Genomic DNA, 17131 nt, shown 5'->3' with positions numbered 1-17131 from the left:
CATTTGTAGGGTGTTTGTACTGTCTGGGCATTGTAGAACCTCAGGAAACATGACAGGTGCTCAGAAAGTCAGAGCTGCTTCAAAAAGCGGAAATTCACATTTTTGTACCATAGTTTGTAAACGCTATAACTTTTACCCAAACCATTTTTTTTTTTACCCAAACATTTTTTTTTAATCAAAGACATGTAGAACTATAAATTTAGAGCAAAATTTCTATATGGATGTCGTCTTTTTTGCAAAATTTTACAACTGAAAGTGAAAAATGTCATTTTTTTGCAAAAAAATCGTTAAATTTCGATTAATAACAAAAAAAGTAAAAATGTCAGCAGCAATGAAATACCACCAAATGAAAGCTCTATTAGTGAGAAGAAAAGGAGGTAAAATTCATTTGGGTGGTAAGTTGCATGACCGAGCAATAAACGGTGAAAGTAGTGTAGGTCAGAAGTGTAAAAAGTGGCCTGGTCTTTCAGGGTGTTTAAGCACTGGGGGCTGAGGTGGTTAAAATCAAGGGCACCCCCCCTTCCCCAAACTACCATCAAGCAGGGAGCCCACAGCTGCAGTGAGTGCTCCGAGGGAATCCTGATCCCAGGAAGCAACAGCCTGAGGGAGGTACAACGTGACATATCATCATCAGGGCCACTACCACTCCCATCCTCTGCACCGGCTTCACAAGGGGCTTACTGCATCTAACTATATATGACCTATTAGTTAGCTTAGGTTGCACAAAAATGTGAATGCAAAATTTTGGAACATGTTGTCAAATGATAAGCCTTGTCCTCCTTCCTCTAAGCCACGTCCTTTGGTGTGGTGCAAAAAATCTCTAAAGTACAAAATAAGTGTGGTGCGAGGCATATATGCTAATGTTTCAGTGTAAAGGGAGCTTGGATTCTGGTGCCTTTGGCTTAGTAAATCTTCCCTACTATTTTGTGGTAGTAAGTATTAGGATGGAGAGGCTCATACAGCTCACCTTTTAGCTGATGTTTCTATCTTTTCAGCCATTGCTTGTCTTTTGCTGTTCTGTAATGTGCAGAAGGCTGAAAAAAATCAAACAGAAATCTTAGAGTTTCAGAACAGAGGTGATATTCTCTACAAAAGATGTGCAAGCAGAAGCAAGAAGACTCCCCTCTCCAGGGCAGTCCTTCTGCCTCCACTTATACTGATCGTCTGATGTCTCATTGAGGTCTACAAGAAGATAGGACCAGAGCCATGATCTGGTACCTGAACCGATTACTAGAACAAGATTCAGCCATAGTACAGCTGCCCTGTAATGTTCCTATTACAGATGTAATACTTAGGAAACCCCCCACCACCACAATTCTACTCACTAAATGTAGATCATTCAGACACGAGCAAGATTCAACTTGTCCATGCACCGGCACACAGACTGACAGTCCACGTAATAAAAGGCCTCACTCGCACGTCTGTGGTATGTCCATGATGGCACGGTCCGTGTTTTATCTATGACACGGTGTGTGATCCATCTGTGGTTCTGTGAGTTTTCAGTCCACGTGTAATTCATGTTTCACATACATTGCTGGACTAAAAATTAGATGCCAGGGCATCCTCTAGCTACGATCCGTGAAAACCACGGAGCATGGATAGCGTCCGCGTTGTGTACATGGCTTTCACGGACCCATAGACTATAACACGCGTATGGGATCTGAAATTATGGACAAAATAGGACATACTTCTGATGGGTGAATAACGCACATTAAAGTCAAAGGTTAAGTGAGCGGTTCGTGGAGACATGTAAAAGAGGCCTAATGGGTCAGTAGTCCGTCAGGAGGGGGGTCGTTTACAAGGACCGGTGTTTTACCGGTGCTTGGCGGAAGACGGGGAGCCAGAAAACCGAACGTCTGGCCACCCTAAGTGTAAAGTGCGAGATCTGCAGCATACGCGGACGTGCTGTAATGCTAAAAGAGTTGCCTCAACTCGCAGGCAGGGCCCTCTCTCCTTCTGTACCGGTCTGTAACTCGTCTTGTTCATGCTTGGTGCAATTGTCTGTATTATGTATGTATACCGCTTATCGTATGTACAGTGCTATGGAATGAATGGCGCTTTAATAATAAATAATAATTCAGCAAACGGCATTTATCATGTAAATAAAGTTAATACAAGGCAGTTACTAATGTCCTGTGATTGTCCATATTGCCTCCTTTGCTGGCTTGATCCAATTTTCCCATCACGTTATACACTGCTCGTTTCCATGGTTACGACCACCCTGCAGTGCAGCAATGGTCGAGCTTGCACACTATAGAAAAAAGCGCTGGCCTCTGGTGGCCAGGAGGGCGAGTGCACAAAGTCCAGCACTTTTTCCTATAGTATGCAAGCCCGACCACCTCTGCTCGATTACCGAGCGGTCGTAACCATGGATACGAGCAGTGTATAATGTAAAGAAAAAATGAATCTAGCCTGCAGAGGAAGCAATATGGACAATCACAATACATTAGTAAGTGCCTTGTAGTAACTTTCTCTACATGATAAATGTTATTTGCTGAAGTGAGACAGACGGTCAATGCATTCTACAGCCTTTTTACAGTGTGGGTGAGATATTATTAAAACCTCATCCGTTTAGCTGGTACTGTACAAAGCTGCAGATGTGCCGCACGGAAATCCACAGCGGCCGACCTGCAGCATTTACGCCCCGCGTAGCTGCACCCTATAGGGGTTACCCCATGACAAACATTCATCACCTATACACAAAGATACTGTCCATTAAAATGAGCTGCACATCCCATGGCCTCACTGCAGGGGGCGCTTATGTTCTATTTTCACACGCTGGGGAGTATTCAGACCAACAGACACTGCAGAACGCTGAAGAGGCTATATGCAGCCGTGTCCTCCAGACAAGTACTACACAGCAGTCATGCGATTTTACTGCGGCATCCACATGCGATATCACTGCGGCATCCACAGGACAAGAAACCCCAGTACATGTACTTACACAGGTGCTGAGGGAGTCTGGAGGAGAAAGAGCCATAGAGAGCGCGCCGCAGAGCGTTCCACGACCATAGAGCTGAAGGGATAGAGCGGCTCTAGTGACACAAGCGGCGGGCGGGCTGGGGGTGTCAGGGTTGTGTGCGGGAGGTCTCGTGTAGCCTTCATCTTCTCTAATGCTTTATTAAGGATAATGATGGCTCTTTGTACTGGATTTCTCTCATAAATAAAGTACGTGATCTCAGTGAGGCGTCACAGCGCCCCCTAGTGTTAGTAGGCAGATCAGTCAGTGAGACGTGTGAGTGGCTGTAATGGCGGCCATACTGTCTCCAGCCCGTGCTGAGAGCACTGGAGCTGCTTCCACTGAAGGGAACCCGTCATCCACTGGTGGCAGCCTGTTCTAGTAATGGGTTGTAGAGCACTTACTGTATAAGGGACTGTTCACACTGTGGTCATGATGTAAGGGGAGGAACACCAGAAGGAAAATGACCAGGAACTAGGCCTCAAGGCTAGGGAAACGGTAACCACCTATGAAAACCCTGACTCCTGTCAGTATGAATAGACCCTGAAGGTGGGAATATTCATACACCGGAAACCTAGGCCCTAGTAACCCTGAAAAGCCCTAGGATTAGTGACAGGGTCTGAGACCACTGGTTCCTTCCCAGATGAACGAACCAGCGTCTCCCTGAGGTCTAGGAAACAACGAGCAAATGGGAACAACAAAATACAAAGGGGAATACACTTATCTTCAATAGAAAATGGAGGAGCAGGAACTCAGATGAGGACAACACACCAGCTCTTCCAACTCCAGGCAGAGAATATCAACCACATGGTGTGAAGTGTGAGTCCAGACTAAATAGAGGAGCAGTAATGACCACAAGCTGCACCTGAGACAAGAGGGGTGGTCATTACCAACAACAAGACTGCAACAAGTGAAAACAGATAACTTGGCGTGCAGCCAGTCTCTCAGATCTTCTACCCTTTGTCATGGGAGGGATCGTGACAGTATATTGTACTGTACTATACAAATCACCACAGTTTCTGCTGCAGTTGATCACTTAGGATGCGGCTGACTAGCCTGCAGTCTAGCCCCACTGAATGGAGCCAAATTGCAAGAGGATAGCCACAACAGCGCCCTTCTTGTGCACGGCTTCGGCTTTAAACCACCGGCTTGTAAACTGCGGCACTGCCTCCTATTGAAAACAATGGGAAGCAGATACCGTGTCGGGGGCCCAGAGATATGCCACCAATGTCTGCGATTATAAAACCTCATTCACACTATATGGTGTACCAGTTAGTATGGAACGAGCTCACACGCTGCGTTACATGCATTTAGCCCAAATGTTTCACATTGCCCATTTACCATATGCATACGTGTAAGCTGGACTTACCAATGTTAAAGGAGCGCCCCTTGGCTGTCTGTACATGGGAGACGGACAGTACTCGTGGCCATTGCTTGGGTCTATGTAACGGGAGCTTTCCCAATGTGATAAATGTAAAATGGGTAGGGAGACCACATAGTATTAGGTGTCACATTATTATGACCAGCTAATATCCAGAGGGACAGCAGCTGGATGAGCTGGGAGTGATAGGTATCACCATACTGACTGCATCCCACAGCTGCTGGAGGATGCCAGGGAGGATACATACAGTGAACACAACGATCGAGGTGGTCCCACAGATGCTAAATTGGATTCAAGTCAGAGGAATTAGGGGCCCGGGTAGTACTTGGACGTCTTGGTCTTGCTGTTCCAACCAAGGTCAGACATTTCTGGCTGTGTGACATGTCGCATTGTGTTGCTAAAAGAGCCCATCCGCCCTAGGGGAGACAATCAGCATGTAGAGGTATACGTGATCTGCAAGGATGGATTCATACCCAAATCAGTTCAGAGTATCTTCCACATGGATGAGCGGGCCCAGAGAATTCCAGGAAATATTCCCTGCCTAGACCTTAACACTGCCACCACCAGCTTGTGCTCTTCCAGCAATGGTTGCAGGGTGTTTGTTCTCTGATGTTTCTTGCCTGACACACCAACGTCCATCTGTTCCATGAAGCAGTCTACCCTTTGCCAATTAGCGGAGGTCCAATTCCGATACTGCTTCAAAAATTGAAGCCTTTTCTGGCGATGCAACTTCATTATCAGAGGTCCAGTGACCATCTATCTGCTTCAGAGCCCCATACGCAGTAGGGTTCACTGAACTGTTGTACTAGACACATGTCTGGTAGCCCCTGGTTCATTTTGGAGGTGAGCTGCTCTGCTATATGTTGGTCTGCCCTCACACAGATTCAGTAAAACTTGTAATTTATTAATTTAAATTCCAGCGCATTCTGGGCTTTGAAGACAAGGAGGCAGTCCTCAAGGCCACCGCTGCTCTGTTCACCTTCCATTGTATCCTTCTTTCCAGCAGGCCTGGCCACCAGGCTTGCTCTGTCCCTTCAAGCAGGCTGTGTGTGCTCCCTCCAACTATTAAAGATGCAGCGGGCGGATCCTAATTTTCTCCAGCCTATGGCTGCCCACCTTGGGGTACTTCCTCATTGGGTGCTTGAGCAATAGGTCTTCTAGCGTGCTAGTAGCCTGGAAAGGTGTCTGTTCTGTTGTCTGCCTTTGTACTGACTTCCTACCTGTTTACTGGATTCTGACCCTCTGCTGCCTGACTTGTACCTGTCTGTGACCACCATATTGACCCTTCAATGCCTACCATGACCCCAGACAGTTTACCATATAGCACGTACTTCACCTGTCCTGACCTTGGCCTGTCCTTGATTATGAATGCACCTGATCCCTTTGGTGTTTTGTACCTATGTCTCTGACCCCCATGAGTCAACTGTCAATCATACACAGACTATTCCAAGAGGTAACCTGGTGGTTCCCCTGCAGCAAAGTCCAGATCCCTGTACAGGGGTTAAAGGGTAAAAACTACGGTACTGCAAGAATAATGCCCTTAGGAGTAACCTAGGGGCTCATGCACACAAACGTATTTTCTTTCAGTGTCCATTCCGTTTTTTGTGTGGACCGTATACGGAAGTTACTCTGTGTGGATTCTGTTTCAGTATGTCCGTATTTCTGTTCCGCAAAAAAATAGAACATGTCCTATTTTTGGCCGCATTACGGACAAGCATAGTACTGTTTTATTTAGGGGCCAGATGTTCTGTTCCCCAAAATACGGAAGTCACACAGACGTGATCCGTATTTTTTGTGGACCGTAAAATACATACGGTCGTGTGCATGAGCCCTAAGTCAAATCTTTTGGTTAACACAGTGGTTCCACACCTACTTTATTATGGGGGCAAACAGTCATTGATACAATAATTCATCCACATAGAAATGTTATTTCTTAGTACTATATCCTCTGTTTTTGTCTTTAACCCCTTAAAGAGGACCTTTCACCTGTATAAACTATGTGAACTGAGTATGCTGCCATATAGAGCAGCGCCCGGGGATCTCACTGCACTTACTATTATCCCCGGGCGCCGCTCCGTTCTCCCGGTATAGGCTCCGGTATCTTCGCTCAGTAAGTTATAGTAGGCGGTGTCTGCCCTTGTTCTGTGGGCGTCTCCTTCTCCTAGGCTGTAGTGCTGGCCAATCGCAGCGCACAGCTCACAGCCTGGGAGAAAAAACCTCCCAGGCTGTGAGCTGTGCGCTGCGATTGGCCAGCGCTGCAGCCTAGGAGAAGGAGACGCCCACAGGACAAGGGAAGACCCGCCTTCTATAACTTAAAAAGCAAAGGTACCGGAGCCTATAACGGGAGAACGGAGCGGCGCCCGGGGATAATAGTAAGTGCAGTGAGATCCCCGGGCGCCGCTCTATATGGCAGCATACTCAGTTACCATAGTTTATACAGGTGAAAGGTCCTCTTTAAGGACTCGGCCCTATTTCACCTTAAGGACTTGGCCATTTTTTGCAAATCTGACCAGTGTCACTTTAAGTGGTAATAACTTTAAAACGCTTTGACTTATCCAGACCATTCTGAGATTGTTTTTACGTCACATATTGTACTTCATGACACTGGTAAAATGGAGTAAAAAAAAATTCTTTTTTATTTATAAAAAAAATACCAAATTTACCAAAAATTTGTAAAAAAATTGCAAATTTCCAAGTTTCAATTTCTCTACTTCTATAATACATAGTAATACCTCCAAAAATAGTTATTACTTTACATTCCCCATATGTCTACTTCATGTTTGGATCATTTTGGGAATGATATTTTATTTTTTGGGGATGTTACAAGGCTTAGAAGTTTAGAAGCAAATCTTGAAATTTCTCAGAAATTTTCAAAACTGATTTTACAAACTTTGTTAACCCTTTAGGTGTTCCACAAGAATTAATGGAAAATAGAGATACAATTTCAAAATTTCACTTTTTTGGCAGATTTTCCATTTTAATAATTTTTTTCCAGTTACAAAGCAAGGGTTAAGAGCCAAACCAAACTCAATATTTATGGCCCTGATTCTGTAGTTTACAGAAACACCCCATATGTGGTCGTAAACTACTGTACAGGCACACGGCAGGGCGCAGAAGGAAAGGAATGCCATACGGTTTTTGGAAGGCAGATTTTGCTAGACTGTTTTTTTTGACACCATGTCCCATTTGAAGCCCCCCTGATGCACCCCTAGAGTAGAAACTCCATAAAAGTGACCCCATTTAAGAAACTACACCCCTCAAGGTATTCAAAACTGATTTTACAAACGTCGTTAACCCTTTAGGTGTTCCACAAGAATTAATGGAAAATAGAGATACAATTAAAAAATTTCACTTTTTTGGCAGATTTTCCATTTTAATATTTTTTTTCCAGTTACAAAGCAAGGGTTAACAGCCAAACCAAACTCAATATTTATGGCTCTGATTCTGTAGTTTACAGAAACACCCCATATGTGGTCGTAAACTACTGTACGGGCACACGGCAGGGTGCAGAAGGAAAGGAATGCCATGCGGTTTTTGGAAGGCAGATTTTGCTGGACTGGTTTTTTTGACACCATGTCCCATTTGAAGCCCCCCTGATGCACCCCTAGAGTAGAAACTACATAAAAGTGACCCATCTAAGAAACTACACCCCTCAAGCTATTCAAAACAGATTTTACAAACGTCGTTAACCCTTTAGGTGTTCCACAAGTTATTGGCAAATGGAGATGAAATTTCAGAATTTCAATTTTTTTGCAAATTTTCCATTTTAATCAATTTTTCCCAGTAACAAAGCAAGGGTTAACAGCCAAACAAAACTCAATATTTATGTCCCTGATACTGTAGTTTACAGAAACACCCCATATGTGGTCGTAAACAGCTATACGGGCACACGGCAGGGCGCAGAAGGAAAGGAATGCCATACGGTTTTTGGAAGGCAGATTTTGCTGGACTGGTTTTTTTGACACCATGTCCCATTTGAAGCCCCCCTGATGCACCCCTAGAGTAGAAACTCCAGAAAAGTGGCCCCATTTTAGAAACTACGTTATAGGGTGGCAGTATTGTTGGTACTAGTTTAGGGTACATATGATTTTTGGTTGCTCTATATTACACTTTTTGTGAGGCAAGATAACAAGAAATAGCTGTTTTGGCACCGTTTTAATTTTTTGTTACTTACAACATTCATCTGACAGGTTAGATCATGTGATATTTTTATAGTCCAGGTTGTCACGGATGCGGCGATACCTAATATGTATACTTTTTTATTTATTTATGTAAGTTTTACACAATGATTTCATTTTTAAAGCAAAAAAATCATGTTTTAGTGTTTCCATAGTCTGAGAGCCATAATTTTTTCAGTTTTTGGGCGATTACCTTGGGTAGGGTATGATTTTTGCGGGAGGAGATGACGGCTAATTGGCACTATTTTCGGGTGCGTGTGACTTTTTGATCGCTTGCTATTACATTTTTTGTGATGTAAGGTGACAAAAAATGGTTTATTTAGCACAGTTTTTATTTTTTACGGTGTTCATCTGAGGGGTTAGGTCCGATGTTATAGAGCAGATGGAGCTGAGCAGATTGATATATGGCTTTGTGGAATAGGATTCAATACAATTGTCACGTACCGTCTTAGCACGTGACGTGGGCTTGAGTGCAAGGGGTTAATTTTCTCCATTCAATCTTTCAGTCAGGCTGCAAACTGAGCATAAATCACACCCCAATACATGCTGCCACCACCTACTGAATTCCAGGCCAATAGAGACCCTAACATGTATTCACCGCTTTCCAGCAATGAGACAGCAAGACACACTTTACAAGGAAATGGATCCATAGAGTATACAGGGACTAACTTTAAGCAAACACTATAATACCAATGCTTGCAAACAAAAGTACAAAAAAGAGAAGGTAATATGGCATAAAACAAGCAAAACTGTTATAAAATAAATGGGAGAAAAACCTAATTTACAAGCCTATAGTCCTAAATCCTTAGGAAGAAATATGGAAAGACACTTAGATCTTGGCTGACCCCCGCCTGTGTTACACTGTTCATGTGGTCAACCCATGTTTTATCATTTCAGCCCTTGGCTCGTGTTTCAGAGCCGCCCTTTTGAATCAGTATTCAAATCCCTTATTGGTGACTGGGCAGCAGATTAATAGAGGGGCAAGTCCCAGGAATATTAATTTGTATATGGCTTAATCCTCGCCCCTTGTGTAGTGTGGGGTGCTCATCTGGGATGTCCATTCTTTGTTGCTTCTACAAGCCCGGATCTATCTTCTGCATGGGCTTCAGCCCAGATTCCTACTAGCAATTAAAATTCCCCTGAGCAGTTCAACGGGTGTGTTCACAAAGTCAGATTTAAAGGGGTTATCCCATGATTAATGTTAAAAATGAAAATCAGACATCATAGTGTACATGACAATTTCCAACAAACTTAGATCCAGTCCTGTACCTCCAGGATCCAGAGATCTCCCTATCACTGCTCCAATTGCTCTGCTAGATCTTTTTCAAGATAGCAGCAGCCTAGGGGAACGTGTCCTTTCTACTGCAGCTGCTGGCAGTTCATGGATGGAACTGAGGATGTGCTTCCATCTCCGTGAGCAGGACAGAGAAATTAGAAAAAGAGCAAACAGCAGGTGGCGCTATACAGATAGATGTTTTTGAATAATTCAGTGGCAATACAAAATCTTTAATTACATTCAATTATAAAAATATTCAGATCCAGCTAGTTTAAAAAATGTAGAATATTTTTTTGTGAGACAACCCCTTTAACACATCTGGACATCATCTATAAAAGATTTCCCTGACAAATACATCCATCCATGTCACCTTTTCATGACAACAATGTGTAATTTTTTTTTTTCATCTTTATCCTGCTCATCTGGGTTCAGGAGTCCAGTAGGCGGTCTCAGCAGTGATTATTTAGTTTTCCATGCATACTTTTACAAGGAAGGCTGTCAGTCACCAGTGATGGTCAGTTCGCAGTGTTCGCCAGCGAACACATGCAGGCTGCCATCTTTAGTAAGGTAGACTCACCCGTCCGGCGATGCACAGGTAAGACCTTACATGCGCCTGTGCCGCTCTGAAATCAAATGCAGTCACCGGGAGCAGGCAGTTCGAGAACAGCCGCCGGAGGGCCTTCATCGGGCTGTTTTTGGTACTGCCTGCTCCCGGTGACTGCGTTTGAATTCAGACCGGCACAGATAAGAGCTTACCTGTGCATCGCTGGACGGGTGAGTCTACCTTACTAAAGATGGAAGCCCGCATGTGTTCGCTGGCGAACACTGCAAACTGACCATCACTGTCAATCACTAATAAGACTACCTACTACTAGACTCTGAAACCCAGACATTAAATGAACGCGTTCCAAATTTTATTTGGTCCGCAATACACGGGGCACTGGCATGTGCATTCTGCATGAATGGGTCCGCAAATCCGGAGATGCGGAACGGAAGCACTACGGAGTGCTTCCGTGGGGTTCCATTCCGTGCTACATTTGCATATATTAAAACATAATTTTGCAGACACATTCGAACACGGGACCAACACAGATGTCTTCATCTGCCAAGCGCACATGTAACAGGTCAGCCGGTGTCATAGGTACAAATCTGCTGACAGATGGCCTTTAATGCACCTCATAGTTCAGCATGTTATATTTATTCATTAGGTATGAGGCGTAGACCATGGCTTCTGGAAAGTCCTTGGTTTTACACAGGGAGGTGAAGAACAGATAGCAGATATCTGGTTACATCGGGCGGAGATGGGTAAGAAAAACAGCTCATATGTCAGATATTCCAGGCACTAAATACAATGATGGATAGACCTCAGTATGGACTGTACTACGCACACCAATGGCATATTATACCAGAGGTATATACTGTATACTCCTATAACTATCTACATTACAGAGGTATATACTGTATACTCCTATAACTATCTACATTACAGAGGTATATACTGTATACTCCTATAACTATCTACATTACAGAGGTATATACAGTATACTCCTATAACTATCTACATTACAGAGGTATATACTGTATACTCCTATAACTACATACATTACAGAGGTATATACTGTATACTCCTATAACTACAGTACAGAGGTATATACTGTATACTCCTATAACTATCTACATTACAGAGGTATATACAGTATACTCCTATAACTACATACATTACTGGGGTATATACTGTATACTCCTATAACTATATACATTACAGGGGTATATACTATATACTCCTATAACTACATACATTACAGAGGTATATACTGTATACTTCTATAACTATATACATTACAGAGGTATATACTGTATACTCCTATAACTATCTACATTACAGAGGTATATACAGTATACTCCTATAACTACATACCTTACAGAGGTATATACTGTATACTTCTATAACTATATACATTACAGAGGTATATACTGTATACTCCTATAACTATCTACATTACAGAGGTATATACAGTATACTCCTATAACTACATACCTTACAGAGGTATATACAGTATACTCCTATAACTACATACCTTACAGAGGTATATACTGTATACTTCTATAACTATATACATTACAGAGGTATATACTGTATACTCCTATAACTATCTACATTACAGAGATATATACAGTATACTCCTATAACTACATACATTACAGAGGTATATACTGTATACTTCTATAACTATATACATTACAGAGGTATATACTATATACTCCTATAACTATATACATTACAGGGGTATATACTGTATACTCCTATAACTATATACATTACAGAGGTATATACTGTATACTCCTATAACTATCTACATTACAGGGGTATATACTGTATACTCCTATAACTATCTACATTACAGGGGTATATACTGTATACTCCTATAACTATCTACATTACAGAGGTATATACTGTATACTCCTATAACTACATACATTACAGAGATATATACAGTATACTCCTATAACTACATACATTACAGAGGTATATACTGTATACTCCTATAACTACATACATTACAGAGGTATATACTGTATACTCCTATAACTACATACATTACAGAGGTATATACTGTATACTCCTATAACTACATACATTACAGAGGTATATACTGTATACTCCTATAACTACATACATTACAGAGGTATATACTGTATACTCCTATAACTACATACCTTACAGAGGTATATACTGTATACTTCTATAACTACATACATTACAGAGGTATATACTGTATACTCCTATAACTACATACATTACAGAGGTATATACTGTATACTCCTATAACTATCTATATTACAGAGGCATATACTATATACTCCTATAACTATATACATTACAGGGGTATATACTGTATACTCCTATAACTACATTACAGGGGTATATACTGTATACTCCTATAACTGCATACATTACAGGGGTATATACTGTATACTCCTATAACTGCATACATTACAGAGGTATATACTGTATACTCCTATAACTGCATACATTACAGAGGTGTATACTGATATAACTATCTACATTACAGGGGTATATACTCCTATAACTATCTACATTACAGGGGTATATACTGTATACTCCTATAACTATCTACATTACAGAGGTATATACTGTATACTCCTATAACTATCTACATTACAGGGGTATATACTGTATACTCCTATAACTATCTACATTACAGGGGTATATACTATATACTCCTATAACTGCATACATTACAGAGGTATATACTGTATACTCCTATAACTGCATACATTACAGAGGTGTATACTGTATACTCCTATAACTATCTACATTACAGGGGTATATACTGTATACTCCTATAACTATCTACATTACAGGGGTATATACTGTATACTCCTATAACTATCTACATTACAGGGGTATATACTGTATACTCCTATAACTATATACATTACAGTGATATATATACTGTATACTCCTATAACTATCTACATTACAGAGGTATATACTGTATACTCCTATAACTATCTACATTACAGAGGTATATACTGTATACTGATATAACTATCTACATTACAGGGGTATATACTGTATACTCCTATAACTATATACATTACAGAGGTATATACTGTATACTCCTATAACTATTTACTTTACAGAGGTATATACTGTATACTCCTGTAACTACATACATTACAGAAGTATATACTGTATACTCCTATAACTATTTACATTATAGAGATATATACTGTATACTCCTATTACTATCTACATTACAGAGATATATACTGTAAACTCATATAACTATCTACATTACAGAGGTATATACTGTATACTCCTATAACTATTTACATTACAGATGTATATACTGTATACTCCTATAACTATCTACATTACAGAGGTATATACTGTATACTCCTATAACTATATGCATTACAGAGATATATACTGTATACTACTATAACTATATACATTACAGGGGTATATACTGTATACTCCTATAACTACATTACAGGGGTATATACTGTATACTACTATAACTACATTACAGGGGTATATACTGTATACTCCTATAACTATCTACATTACAGGGGTATATACAGTATACTCCTATAACTATCTACATTACAGAGGTATATACTGTATACTACTATAACTATATACATTACAGGGGTATATACTGTATACTCCTATAACTATATGCATTACAGGGGTATATACTGTATACTCCTATAACTATCTACATTACTGGGGTATATACTGTATACTCCTATAACTATATACATTACAGAGGTATATACTGTATACTTCTATAACTATATACATTACAGAGGTATATACTGTATACTCCTATAACTACATACATTACAGAGGTATATACTGTATACTCCTATAACTACATACATTACAGAGGTATATACTGTATACTCCTATAACTACATACCTTACAGAGGTATATACTGTATACTCCTATAACTACATACCTTACAGAGGTATATACTGTATACTTCTATAACTATATACATTACAGAGGTATATACTGTATACTCCTATAACTATCTACATTACAGAGGTATATACTGTATACTCCTATAACTACATACATTACAGAGGTATATACAGTATACTCCTATAACTACATACATTACAGAGGTATATACTGTATACTCCTATAACTATCTATATTACAGAGGCATATACTATATACTCCTATAACTATATACATTACAGGGGTATATACTGTATACTCCTATAACTACAGACATTACAGAGGTATATACTGTATACTCCTATAACTACATACATTACAGAGGTATATACTGTATACTCCTATAACTACATACATTACAGAGGTATATACTGTATACTCCTATAACTATCTATATTACAGAGGCATATACTATATACTCCTATAACTATATACATTACAGGGGTATATACTGTATACTCCTATAACTACATTACAGGGGTATATACTGTATACTCCTATAACTGCATACATTACAGGGGTATATACTGTATACTCCTATAACTGCATACATTACAGAGGTATATACTGTATACTCCTATAACTGCATACATTACAGAGGTGTATACTGATATAACTATCTACATTACAGGGGTATATACTCCTATAACTATCTACATTACAGGGGTATATACTGTATACTCCTATAACTATCTACATTACAGAGGTATATACTGTATACTCCTATAACTATCTACATTACAGGGGTATATACTGTATACTCCTATAACTATCTACATTACAGGGGTATATACTATATACTCCTATAACTGCATACATTACAGAGGTATATACTGTATACTCCTATAACTGCATACATTACAGAGGTGTATACTGATATAACTATCTACATTACAGGGGTATATACTGTATACTCCTATAACTATATACATTACAGAGATATATATACTGTATACTCCTATAACTATTTACATTACAGATGTATATACTGTATACTCCTATAACTATCTACATTACAGAGGTATATACTGTATACTCCTATAACTATATGCATTACAGAGATATATACTGTATACTACTATAACTATATACATTACAGGGGTATATACTGTATACTCCTATAACTATATGCATTACAGGGGTATATACTGTATACTCCTATAACTATCTACATTACTGGGGTATATACTGTATACTCCTATAACTATATACATTACAGAGGTATATACTGTATACTCCTATAACTACATACATTACTGGGGTATATACTGTATACTCCTGTAACTACATACATTACAGAGGTATATACAGTATACTCCTATAACTATCTACATTACAGAGGTATATACTGTATACTCCTATAACTATCTACATTACAGGGGTATATACTGTATACTCCTATAACTATCTACATTACAGAGGTATATACAGTATACTCCTATAACTATCTACATTACAGGGGTATATACTGTATACTGATATAACTATCTACATTACAGAGGTATATACTGTATACTCCTATAACTATCTACATTACAGAGGTATATTTACAAATGTAGTAATGGACCTATGAAGATTAGACTTTTATCACCTATCCCCAGCACTTCTGCAAAGTTGGTGTCTGAAAAAAGTGGCCTAAACGGGTGGAAATGCTCCAAACCCAGACACTGTAGCGCGTCTATAACCGGGGGAGCAACTCCTCCGCATGCGGTCCGCAGATAACGGCAATCCCCAGCAAAAAATGCGTACAATGGAGGACGCCGGGCGGACCGCATGCACCACAAGGACATCTTACACAAAATGATACATTGTGCAGATGAAAAAATATATACATACAAAAATCACTGCAAAAAAAATGCACCAGAATGATACGCAACTGACAATACTAGCTAATTCCTCAGGCCGATGTTAAAAGCTGAGAACTTTGCCAATATATTCCAGTCAGGAACATATCTGAGCCCCTCATGCACCACGTCACGGTGTCTCAGGAAGCATGGGGTCCTACAACTCAACTATCCGTGGTGTGTGAACAGGGTCTGAACAGTGCTAGAAACCAACTCACAGCCAGGCTCTCACATGCCTCCATAGTGGTATCACCAATGCACTGTGAGGTAGGATAAAGCTGTGAGCCGCAGCCACAACAGACCATGTGACACAGAAGCCACCAGGTGCAAAAAAACGTTACCAGCAATATAAAGTGGCACATTCCATACACATAAAGACTGAAAAAAGTCGGCTAAATGGGTGGAAATGCTCCAAACCCAGACACTGTAGCACGTCTATAAACGGGGGAGCAATTCCTCCGCATGCGGTCCGCAGAACGGCTCCGATATGTTCCTGACTGGAGAAGTTGGTGTCTGCCCTGCATTATTATTGGAAGGGCTGAAAGGCCTGCAGGGACATTATGGTAACATGACCACAAGTGTACAGGTCCTGCACACAGTGTTCACCTACAGCAACAGGAGTTTTTAGGCTGCCTGAGAGACGGTAAGTCTATCAAACTATTCCTCACGGGCAGCAACATTTTCCCCACCTCTCTTTCAGTGGCAGCAGCAGTCCATCCTCCCACCTCTCCCACACTGGCTTCAGTATTCTCCACCTATCAAAGTCCCTCACTGGCTGCAGCATTTCCTCAGCCCCCCCGGCTACATCATTCCTCCCCTTTCCACTAGCAGTAGCATTCTACCCACTACTTCCTCATCAGCAGCTATATTCAGTCCCTTCCCACCTCTCCCCTACTGAAGAAGGATTCTCCCTTGCCTACTTCCCCACTGGCGGCAGCATCTTTATCCTCCCACTTCCTCACTGTCAGCAGCATGTCCTCCATTCCTACTGGCA

At 40.7% G+C, this 17131-nt stretch overlaps 1 protein-coding gene across 3 annotated transcripts in view; it reads right to left on the bottom strand.

Moving 5' to 3' along the window:
* The window catches only part of SCLY (selenocysteine lyase), a 43131-nt gene extending 26286 nt beyond the window's left edge, over positions 1-16845 (bottom strand). The window contains exons 1-2 of one of the 3 annotated variants that reach the window (XM_040427909.1): positions 16827-16845; positions 968-1034 (exon numbers count right to left, since the gene is read on the bottom strand). In XM_040427909.1, the coding sequence (XP_040283843.1) occupies positions 968-999 (32 nt within the window). In that variant the 5' untranslated portion in view covers positions 1000-1034; positions 16827-16845. Of the gene's footprint in view, positions 1-967; positions 1241-2944; positions 3300-16826 lie in introns of those variants that run through there. The other 2 variants (XM_040427907.1, XM_040427908.1) reach the window with 2 other exon arrangements.
* Between the last annotated feature and the right edge of the window lie 286 nt (positions 16846-17131).

The sequence above is a fragment of the Bufo bufo genome, chromosome 4, assembly GCF_905171765.1.
Source record: "Bufo bufo chromosome 4, aBufBuf1.1, whole genome shotgun sequence".
Lineage (NCBI taxonomy): Eukaryota > Metazoa > Chordata > Amphibia > Anura > Bufonidae > Bufo > Bufo bufo.
Note: the sequence above shows the minus strand (reverse complement) of the source record. Positions and strands in the feature narration are given on the sequence as shown.